This window comes from Pristiophorus japonicus, chromosome 12, assembly GCF_044704955.1.
Source record: "Pristiophorus japonicus isolate sPriJap1 chromosome 12, sPriJap1.hap1, whole genome shotgun sequence".
In the NCBI taxonomy this organism is placed as follows: domain Eukaryota; kingdom Metazoa; phylum Chordata; class Chondrichthyes; family Pristiophoridae; genus Pristiophorus; species Pristiophorus japonicus.
The window spans coordinates 12560363-12572574 of NC_091988.1; the positions used below are offsets into that span (position 1 = coordinate 12560363).

The 12212-nt window shown below is 41.6% G+C and overlaps 1 protein-coding gene across 8 annotated transcripts in view; it reads left to right on the top strand.

The window, feature by feature from the left end:
- Positions 1–12212, top strand: part of foxp1b (forkhead box P1b) — a 551692-nt gene that overhangs the window by 516349 nt on the left and 23131 nt on the right. For all 8 annotated transcript variants that reach the window (XM_070895167.1, XM_070895172.1, XM_070895168.1 and 5 more), the window contains one exon: positions 3500–3569. In XM_070895167.1, the coding sequence (XP_070751268.1) occupies positions 3500–3569 (70 nt within the window). The remainder of the gene's footprint in view (positions 1–3499; positions 3570–12212) is intronic.

Below are 12212 nucleotides of genomic sequence, written 5' to 3' on the forward strand. Positions count from 1 at the left end.
AATTAGTTAAAGAGAAGGTTCAGGTCGGATCATGAAATTTTGTTCCAAATTCAACTCTGCAGCCCATTATTATAGCTGCTCCCTATTATAATTTGCAGTGTGATCACAAGAATCTAATGCATCATTCAAGAAGAATTTCTTATGAGGAGCTCTTAAGAATCCTACAATCCTTATAACTGAACATTGACATAGATAAAATTTGGTCTTTGGTTTTTAGTCGATACAGAAAGGTCACTGCGAAGGGTTGTGAGAAAAACTATCAGATCAGGTCTATATAGATGAAACAAGACAAAAATCTATTAAAAATGCAAAATTACAAGAGCAATGCACTTCACAAATATTTCAACTTGTACCAAACATCCATCATGAAAAATGCTGCACCAAGCTTCCAACGTATGTATTACAGTGTGTCCCACTCCATTTACAGTGTGTCCCACTCCAAATGTGAACATGAACAATGTATTCTACGGTGTCATTTTCACCCATTGCAAGGGTTTAACTCTGATACAATTTGAGCTCAGAAAAAAGCAACATCTCCTATATCCATGTTCCCCACAATATTGTACAAAGGAAAAAAAATTCAAATACTTAATCTACCAACAAGTCATGATGACAACTTAACAATTCATCAAGATTATTAGGCCAACACAATCACATATCACTCTACACAACACAACATCACATAACACAAACCAAAAGGATTCGGCAACTTAATTCTTCAAGCAGAAACTTCCCTATTGCCAAACATGCTTGTAACATTTAGCTGTACTGATCCAAATACCATTAATTCAACTGGTGTGCTCTGACAGCACAACTTCTCACGTTAAAACTACTGTTCCAATAATTCCATGTGAATTCTGTACAAATTCACAGGTTTCATTGCAGTACAGAGCAGGTTATACACAGTAAAATTAGCAATCAAAGTGATGGAATAGTCATGGAAAAGATTGCTTGATTTATCTGGTGTCTCCATGCAACAAAATACATTTATGCTTATTTTCAGTGCAGATGCATGGATGGGTGGGAGGGAGACGTTCTGGAAAGATAGTACCTGTATCCTGGAATAATCTCATATTATAGTATTCAACTCCTAACCAGATGCACTACATTCCAAATTGCAGTAGAACGTAGTGACACTTATTGGGTGAGTTTCACAAGATTTCAGGCCGACTACTGTATGGAGTAGTTTAGGGTAGTGGAGGGCTCCACTTTGGGGGAAGGAAAAACTGCCATTGGCAGTCATGCCTCTCTTAACTAAAACTCCGTTGTTTGATTATGTAGGATTCCACAACCCACCCCTCCTGCCCTGCTGGCTGCATAATTCAGCATGTGGTTGTAGTAGCAGAAGATCTAAAAGGGGAAAAACGAATGCATAGTATAAATAGGTGTAGGCCAGGGATAAATTCTTATTTGACAAGATGATTAGAATAAGATGATAACCGGAACCTTTTCTTTAATATTTTCAAGTCTTTATGATATACAATCAGTCCATTCTAAACAGTGAAAAAATACTCTGCCTCAATACATATTTCAACTACAAAAGAGTTTTGTGTCCAGACAGATACAAATGAGGCTGGTGTGTAATCTAATTGTTTCAAACTTGAATGGAGCCTTCTTATTATCCTATCACTTTGATCTTTCTTCATCATTTTTGTTTTAATTGTGCCATCCTTATGGCTCAGTCATAAATGCACTGCATGACATGGTACCAAGCACACAAGGAAAGTCCTAAATGAATTTCTTAATTGTGTATAGCAGCTGATATTGGGCAATGGTATGGATGCAAAAATTTTATCTAGTTTAGGGTGCAGATAAATGGGGGCATGTGTATGAGCATCAGGGTTGCCAGACCACAACACTGTCCCCCTGCCCCATGTTTCTGCCATATTGCAGCAACTTCCAGTTCTGCCAAACCCTCTCCTCTTTTGTATTTTGAGACTTCAGAAGTCCCTCTACTTCTAAACCCCACAATGACTTTGGTCCTGGAACCTCCACCAAAATACATCCAAGCTGCACTGCTGTTTACCTTGTGCTACCTAATCCCAGGGACCTCCCCTGCCCCAATTCTGCCAACCCCTCAAAATTCCACCCCATCTGCCACTTCCCATGTAGCTAAATGCCTGATGCATACCTGCAATCTGTTACATCATCCCTGTCATATTTCTGTTGATCCTTGCCTTCCAAAAAGGTGAGATTAAAATTGGGTACGTATTATAATAACTAAAAGAATCAAGGCCACTGATTCACATGTTTTACATGAAAATGGGCACAATCTCAAAAAGCAATTCCCAAAACACCAGTAAAAAATTACATATTGACATATTCAATCCCTGTATATTAGTGGCCCTCCCTCATAATGATACATGATATATTACATGGCATAATATCCCTTAAATGAAAAACAATTATAATTTCTTACAACCAATCGTGAGCAATGTCATGGAAGATCTACTCACGTGTGTCTACTTGTGTATATGTATATAATGCTATTTTATATTTTTGTGTGTGTATATGTATATATATATATCCTAAAGTCACTTCTCTTGATTATAGCATCTTAGCAAACTTCTAATTAAACAATGGTGATGCATAGCCTACATATAAATTCTCTGCCCCCGACTTAATCTTCATCATCCCTATTCTTGCATGTATCTAAATACTATTCATATTGCATTTATTTCCTGCCAGTCATCTTCTCTTGCAACGTCTCACCTGCTTAATATCTGTTTCTTGCAGTATTCTTTTTCATTGTCTTTAAATCCTTTCTCATTTCATTTTTATAACCCTACTTAATCTAATACTCTCCTTAATTTTATTAATTTGCTTGCCAAAAAAGCCAGGATAATAATTGGGCTCCACCTTGTATCCTTGCACTCAATAAAAAGACGTCCAGCAGCTTTAAACTCGTGAGCCATGATAATCATGACTGAACATTTCCAAACTTTTTTGAATGGTTGCAAGATCTGGAAACTGTACATTGTTTCTGTAAGTCACGTCTTTGAATAGTATCAGCAGGAATTCCTGATTAACTTGCACACGTCAGCTATTTTTACTTTGAATTGTATGCATTTGGATATAATGCCACTTTATTTTTGGCACATTACTTTGAATCAAATTATATAGGGATTAAATAGGATTATATTTTGTTCTATGTCTACATCAAAGATCTACAGAGACAAATCCATTTGCTGAATGATATCCAAATAAGTTAGTAAATTAATATATTTTGTAGTTTGATTTAGAAAAAACTTTTAAAAGCGCATTTTTTTAAATCCTGCTTTAAATGGACTCGGAAGCATTAAAGTAACTTTGAATTCAAATTAATTGATTAAAAAATTGGAAATGTCAGTTAAAGAGCTTCTTTCAATTTTGAGACCAGTTTAAAAGTATTTTTTTCTGTTAGACGAATGGAGCCTAATACACTAATACCTGCAGTACATCAGTTACTAACCCAACGTGAATTGTGAATATTACTTACCTGTTTCTTTCCTATATACAGCAATCCTTCTATTATAAAAAATATACAGACCAGCCTTGCATATGGATCACCACTTAGTGCTGCATTACAGGTAAGATCAACAAATGCATTCAGTCTGCAAAGTCCACAGTATCCAAATCCCTTACTCGCTCCACAATGAGACTTTCACTAATTAGATATTAAAATTTAATTTCTTTAAAACTTTTTAAGTGCATAACGCATTAAAGCCCCAGGGCAAACATATTGTAAGCCACTGGAGCATTAGCTGGTTGTTTCGCATTTTGAACATTGTGGCAAAAATTAAAAGTTCACTTATTAATATTTATCAGTGGTATAATAATTTCCACCATCTTATTTCAGAAATTTGCTTGAGGCAAAAGAACCATAAGTGTAATTACTCCAGCACAACTATTAATGACTGAATGATGGGATGCAGTGTCACATGACCCCCTATTGTTACTGGCACTATGGAGCAAACATGAAGACAGCAGGAATTCTGCTCCGTCTCTGTTATCATTAACATAGTTTATATTTTCAAAAATCAGATGGTTCAGTTCAGTTAGGAATTTTTGCATTTATATCTCCTCTTTCACTGGTGTGGTCCATTCAACCGCTTTCAGCTGGAAGGATGCCTAGATAATGGATCACCAGCTCTGCCCTGTGATCATTCATGGCGTGAAGTGCAATTGCAAGTGGGACAGGTCACGTCCTGCCAAATTTTCCGTGCTCTAAATTGGAACTTCACCATTGTACAACATGGTTAAAAACTGACACAACTCAACGGACAAAACTCACCCAGCCGAGGCAGAATAGTTGACATAAGGCAACATGCAAGAGACCACTTGACATGGTCATTTATTTTGTTGCAATTTTAGGGCTTTAGCAAGTTATTAACAATTATGCTTTCAAAAGAAAGCTTTATTATTACTTTTCTAACTCGAGGCAGCGTTAAGACCGTACAATTCCATTGGGACCACGAGCAGACCCAGCCAGCAGGACCCTCTCTTGGTTCAGAGTGCCGATGCACAAATGTGGTTAGCCCTAAAACCTGTAACCCATGCAACCCGAAGGAGAATCCCCAATCCTGGTTACACACTTCATCCTGCCATCCATGTCAGTCTGCTTCACAGGGGCTTCCCCAACCATCAATTGTGCGAGGGCGAACTCTCCTGCTGATATGTTTGTACAACTCATCCGTACGTCTGGCAAAATGTAGGGGCCCCAAGGCAAACTTTTGCATGGGAGCCCCGCAATTCAAACACCACTCCTGTTTCTAACGTTCAATATTTGCCAAGATGCAAATAAATGTTGCAGTCAGTAAAATGCATTAATTTGAGTAAGCAACACTCATGTATACAAATGTTATTGTGACAATGTGTATATAATGTATCTAGTGATTATTTAAGCATGTGTTGACCTCTAACATTGAAAAATGAGAGAGAATGTTAATAGGTGCCTTGAAGGACAATAGTAAATACCAGTTGCTGTCCCCTTGCAATCTCCAAAGACACATGGAACTGTTTTAAAGCTTGTTTTATCTTGCAGAAGGTATAAAAATTGCAAGCAGCTTTGTAGCTTTTTATATATCATGAGCTGTAGAGGCATAAAATAACGCTGTTAGCAATCGCCAACTTCCATGCATATCGTCATGGTAGTTAACCAATGGATAATCATAACATTTAACATACTCACTGTTTTTACAAAGAGCAAATATGTTTACATTTAGATGTTGTCCCTTGATGCAAATAATAGTGTGTATCTAGTTGAAAACATTGAATGGAATATATATTAAAATATACATATTAATATTCATACAATTGGCAAGTGTTGGAAAAAATATTCAGTACTAAAAGTGAAATTGTGAGCGTGAAGTAGCACATTGAAACCCAACATGTTTTCCCATAAAGTGAAGTGCCATGGTTCAGATCCGCATTCCTGTACACAGTGAGTTCTGAATCTCAGCCGTGTCCCTGGCGGGTGAGGTTCTGCCCCAGGAATACACCTTTGTAGAATTGGCCCTTACATTTTCTTCTACTAATCTGCTATCATAAATGAGTGACCAGTCAGTAAAAAAACAAATGTAACTTTATACACAAAGGAAACTGTAACCCAGTTTCCATCCCACGAGGACAGAGAGGAGGTCATTCCTATGCACGTAGGCGAAGATAATTTGTGGCACAGGGGGAACCTAAGAAAGGGGAGGGGAGAATGTGCAATTGATATTGTGATCCCCTAACCCTGTATCTGGGCATACTGAGTATTGTGTCATGTAATGGTTGGATATGGGCTCTTTATTTTCTGTACATGTGTGGGCTTGTAGTTGCATTCAACATGCAGTATGAGCAGTAGACAAGGTGCACACCATTGTTGAACGGGAGTGGAAAATTAAGGGCGAATCAATCTGAGCCTCATGCAGACAACTACTATTTAGTGTTTCAACCTGAAGCCAAGGAGCAGAGGGTTAAAAAAAAATTAGGTGGTGAACTTTCACTGATAATTTCTGTGGCTCTTCTCCTGAAGTTAGGGCAGACGAGTGGGAGAACACCTGGGGAAATTCACCCCCTAAAGATTAGGCAGAGTTAACTTGTGATTTGGTGATGCCGACCTTGGATGTTAAAACCATAAAAGAAGGTTAAATGGTGCTCTAATCGAAGTTTTCACGATATTGAGCGGATCAGATCGGTTAGATAGAGAGAGATTATTTCTGCTGACTGGGAATGCATAGGACTTAGGGGGCAGTCTAAAACCTGGAGCCAGACCTTTCAGGTGTGCAAACACAAAGCATGGTAGAAGTTTGCAACTCTCTTCCGCAAACACCAATTGATGCTAGATCAATTGTTCATTTTAAATCGGAGATTGATAGTTTTTTGTTAACTAAAAGTATCAAAGGATACGGGCCAAAGGCGGGTATATGGAGTTTGGTCGCAGATCAGCCGTGATCGCATTGAATGGCGGAATAGGCTCGAAGGGCACAATGAACTACCCCTGTACCTACGTTCCTATAACGATTGTAGGAGGAGTGAAAGATTGAGTTCTCAGTTTTGAGTTCCTGGGAAGACTGTGCGATGAATCTTGATCTTAATGGGACTATAGGCCATGAGACCGAACATAGGAGTGGCGTATATATAAATATACATAAAGATATAAAAAGTGAATATGTTTTATTTTGTTTTCAGTGTATGGGGAGAAATTCGGTCGGGCCTCTCTTGCGGCGTTAATCCAGGCGGAGCGGTACTTTTAGAGCCTTGAAAAGGTTTGCGCCTCCCACCCAGAAATTTGTCAGAATCGGTTGAAGAGCTGACAGGGGCGATAAATCAGCTGTTGCACATCAGAGCTTGGGGTGGGGGGGGGATAACAAAGATTGGGGGGGGTGGGGGGGGCGATAACAAATGTTTGGTCGGTACATTTTGTGGACCCATTGTGCATGCGCGGAACTCTGAATCAGATCCTGCGTAAAGCTGAGTCTTCAAGGCACAACATAGTAATGCACCCATTAAAGTTTTCAAAATCACTTATTTTCAACCTTACTGTTATCTCTGTCTGCCACTGCAAACTCGGAGGCTGATGCACTCAACCTTGCACTGACTGTGACCTCCAAGGGAAGCGCTTCCTCATCACTTGCATCATCATCATCATCCACATAGGCAGTCCCTCGAAACGAGGATGACTTGCTTCCACGCCAAAAAGTGACGAGTTCACAGGTGTTTCAATGAAGGACCTAATATTCCAGATCCTGAACTGCATCCTGAAGGGTGGAAGATGCCTGTGGGTGGATTTTTTTAACGTGGGGTGACCGTTGCACACCAGCCACCACACGGGCTTGACAGAGCTAGGTCTTGGTCCAGTGGCAAGGATTAACCAAAACGACTGGAGACCAGCTCTGCTGCACAGACCTAGTGCGCACACATATCGCAGTGTGGGCTGGGCCCGTGCTGCCCCTGGCCACGAACTCACGGCCTCTCCCGGGCCCCGATCACATCCCTCCACAGTCTCTCACCGCTCCTGCTGTATCTGCCCACGCTCCAATCACCGACCTGGTCCTTGATGACATCACTCTTCGCTGCTGTCGCCCTCCTGCACCAGCTCGCACTACTCCCTGAAGTAGTATGCCTCCACGCTGCTCCCGGGGCTGCTCGCCACTCCTTTATGCCACCAGTTAACAACTCTGCAAGCCTGTACCGACTATTTTTCCAGGCGTTTTTATTGGCAGGCGCTCAATGAGACGCACGCACCGGATTTAACGACCGGATCAAAAGCACGTTGCACCAGGAATACATCATGATCGGAGTGATCATCAGGCACTAGTGGTGAGCCTCTAATGAATTTTCCGTCAGGGCGCTAAAAGCTGTGCGCCTGGTCGCTAAGCTCTAACACTCGCATTAACACCCCCTCTGGCAACTATAGAAAACCGAAAATCCAGCCCTATGTGTTTAATGTATTTTACTTTGTCTTGTGTATTTCGGCATGATGGTTGTTGATGTGCCCTATTACCATTTGCCTCTCTGATTGAAGGAATAACATTGGTAGGAAGCTATATAGTCAACTGGCCAGCTTTAAGGGATGCGTAAGGTTTGCTATCTGTATCTTTGACTAACTCCTATCCATGTCAGAGCCTACTTTGCTGGAGTCACTGGTAGCTTTTATTTTCAGAGGTGGCACCTACTGTCACTTGTGCAGTCTGTGTGATAACAGAACTGCTGGATACCATCAGTTCACGCGGACCACTGGACACCTGTGAGGTCTTTGAATCCTTCCTGCACAATAATCTGTAATCTTTCTCCATGCAAGTTTAAATTGGCTGTGACTTTGACGAGAGATACCTTCTGTGTCTGGTCTGCATTGCTGAGGTCATCACTTCAGACGCCCTGTGCTCAGTGGCAGACTGCTGGGCAAATAATCATACACATTTCCACTGACATGTTCATGAAGATGACATGGATTATTTGCATACGTCCTTTGCACAATAGAGTTAATGCTCTCCCAGCATGTACTCTTGTCCACCAGAAGTTGCTTTTTGGAGAACTCACATGAAAATTGTGAATTGCACATGAGTGATTTCCTGATGTATACTTCCAGTAGGCAAGCCTCTGCAACCTTCATGCACAAGCAGAAAATGTACCCTTCTATCCCAAGATGGCCCAGGAGGATCATCTGAATGCCCCTACCTCTAGTATTCCTGTTCAATGCTCTGTGCCTCACCCTAGAACATAAAATGATACAGCACAAAGGGACGTCATTCAGGCAATCTTACCCATGCTGGTTCTTTGGCACAGTTTCCAATTAGTCCCGCTCACCTGCTCTTTCCCATAGCCCATCAGTTTTTTCCATTTATGGAAACGGCTTCCACAAGCCATTCTAGAAACCTTAAGGGGATATCTCGCAAGTCAGTCTCATTGCCATGCACCATAGAAACATAGAACATTCTGACGGGATTGGACAGGTTAGATGCAGGAAGAATGTTCCCAATGTTGTGGAAGTCCAGAACTAGGGGTCACAGTCTAAGGATAAGGGGTAAGCCATTTAGGACCGAGATGAGGAGAAACTTCTTCACTTAGAGCATTGTTAACCTGTGGAATTCTCTACCACAGAAAGTTGTTGAGGCCAGTTCGTTAGATATATTCAAAAGGGAGTACAGCTAAAGGGATCAAGGGGTATGGAGAGAAAGCAGGAATGGGGTACTGAAATGATGATCAACCATGATCATATTGAATGGTGGTGCAGGCTCGAAGGGCCGAATGGCCTACTCCCGCACCTACTTTCTATGTTTCTATTAAGGCAATAACTTCAATCCTATATTGGCATGCAACCAGCTTCATAAACTTAAGCATCAACTAGCACATGTAATCCAAGTGTTACTAATTGCTGACTTTGTCAACGTACAGTGTATCAGGCAATAGATTCCAGATCCTAACAACTCGCTGCGTAAAATTTCACTTCCTCATGTCGCCTCTGATTCTTTTGCCAGTTACCTTAAATCTGTGCCCTCTGGTTACCGACCTTTCTGCCACAATTTCTTGTTATTTACTCTATCAAAATCCTGCAAGATTTTGAACGCCTCGATCAAGTCTCCCCTTAATCTTCTTTGCTCTCAGGAGAACAACTCCAGTTTGTTCAGTCTCTCCATGTAACTGAAGTGCACTGTTCTTCTTCCTGCCTTGTAGACAACCATCATGTTCTGTGAAGAGAACAGATGGGATATAATGGGTTCATTGTTTCATTTGTTAATATTAGTGGAAAAAGTTGCCATAAGAATATAACGTAAGGACATAAGAAATAGGAGCAAGAGTAGGCCATTTGGCCCCTGGAGCCTGCTCCGCCATTCAATAAGATCATGGCTGATCTAATCCTGGCCTCAACTCCACTTCTCCACCCGCTCCCCATAACCCTTGATTCCCTTATCATTCAAAAATCTGTCTATCTCCACCTTAACTACATTCAAAAACCCAGCCTCCACAGCTCTCTGAAGTAGAGAATTCCGAAGATTCACAAATCTCTGAGAGAAGAAATTCCTCCTCATTTCCGTTTTAAATGGGTAACCCCTTATTCTGGAACTATGCCCCCTCGTTCTAGATTCCCCTACTAAGGGAAACATCCTCTCTGCATCTACCCTCAGATTCATATACCTCTCATTCTTCTAAACTCCAATGAGTATAGGCTCAACATGCTCAACCTTTCTTCATATAACAACCCCTTCATTTCAGGAATCAACCTCCTGAACCTTCTCTGAATTGCCTCCAATGCAAGTATAAGAACATATGGAATCAATTATTAAGGATGTCATAGCCTATTTGGAAAGAGGTGACATGATAGGTCCAAGTCAGCATGGATTTGTGAAAGGGAAATCATGCTTGACAAATCTTCTGGAATTTTTTGAGGATGTTTCCAGTAGAGTGGACAAGGGAGAACCAGTTGATGTGGTGTATTTGGACTTTCAGAAGGCTTTCAACAAGGTCCCACACAAGAGATTAATGTGCAAAGTTAAAGCACATGGGATTGGGGGTAGTGTGCTGACGTGGATTGAGAACTGGTTGGCAGACAGGAAGCAAAGAATAGGAGTAAATGGGGACTTTTCAGAATGGCAGGCAGTGACTAGTGGGGTACCGCAAGGTTCTGTGCTGGGGCCCCAGCTGTTTACATTGTACATTAATGATTTAGACGAGGGGATTAAATGTAGTCTCTCCAAATTTGTGGATGACACTAAGTTGGTTGGCAGTGTGAGCTGCGAGGAGGAAGCTATGAGACTGCAGAGTGACTTGGATAGGTTAGGTGAGTGGGCAAATGCATGGCAGATGAGGTATAATTTGGATAAACGTGAGGTTATCCACTTTGGTGGTAAAAACAAAGAGACAGACTATTATCTGAATGGTGACAGATTAGGAAAAGGGGAGGTGTAACGAGACCTGGGTGTCATGGTACATCAGTCATTGAAGGTTGGCATGCAGGTACAGCAGGCGGTTAAGAAAGCAAATGGCATGTTGGCCTTCCTAGTGAGGGGATTTGAGTACAGGGGCAGGGAGGTATTACTACAGTTGTACAGAGCCTTGGTGAGGCCACACCTGGAGTATTGTGTACAGTTTTTGTCTCCTAACCTGAGGAAGGACATTCTTGCTATTGAGGGAGTGCAGCGAAGGTTCACCAGACTGATTACCGGGATGGCGGGACTGACATATCAAGAAAGACTGGATTAACTGGGCTTGTATTCACTGGAGTTCAGAAGAATGAGAGGGGATCTCATAGAAACGTTTAAAATTCTGATGGGTTTAGACAGGTTAGATGCAGGAAGAATGTTCCCAATGTTGGAGAAGTCCAGAAGCAGGGGTCACAGTCTAAGGATAAGGGGTAAGCCATTTAGGACCGAGATGAGGAGAAACTTCTTCACCCAGAGAGTGGTGAACCTGTGGAATTCTCTACCACAGAATGTTGTTGAGGCCAATTCACTAAATATATTCAAAAAGGAGTTAGATGTAGTCCTTACTACTAGGGGGATCAAGGGGTATGGCGAGAAAGCAGGAATGGGGTACTGAAGTTGCATGTTCAGCCATGAACTCATTGAATGGCGGTGCAGGCTCGAAGGGCCGAATGGCCTACTCCTGCACCTATTTTCTATGTTTCTATAAGAAATAGAAACAGGAGTAGGCCATACGGCCCCTCGAGCCTGCTCCGCCATTCAATAAGATCATGGCTGATCTGATCATGGACTCAGCTCCACTTCCCCGCCCGATCCCCATAACCCCTTATCGTTTAAGAAACTGTCTATTTCTGTCTTAAATTTATTCAATGTCCCAGCTTCCACAGCTCTCTGGGGCAGCGAATTCCACAGATTTACATCCCTCTGAGAGAAGAAATTCCTCCTCATCTCTGCTTTAAATGGGCGGCCCTTTATTCTAAGATTATGCCCTTTAGCCCTCTAGTTCTAGTCTCCCACATCAGTGGAAACATCCTCTCTGCATCCACCTTGTCAAGCCCGCTCATAATCTTGTACGTTTCGATAAGATCACCTCTCATTCTTCTGAATTCCAATGAGTAGAGGCCCAACCTACTCAACCTTCATTTCAGGAATCAATCTTCTCTGAACTGCCTCCAAAGCAGGTATATCTTTTCGTAAATATGGAAACCAAAACGGCACGCAGTATGCCAGGTGTGGCCTCACCAATACTTTATATAGCTGTAGCAAGACTTCCCTGATTTTATACTCCATCCTCTTTGCAATAAAGGCCAAAGTACCATTGGCCTT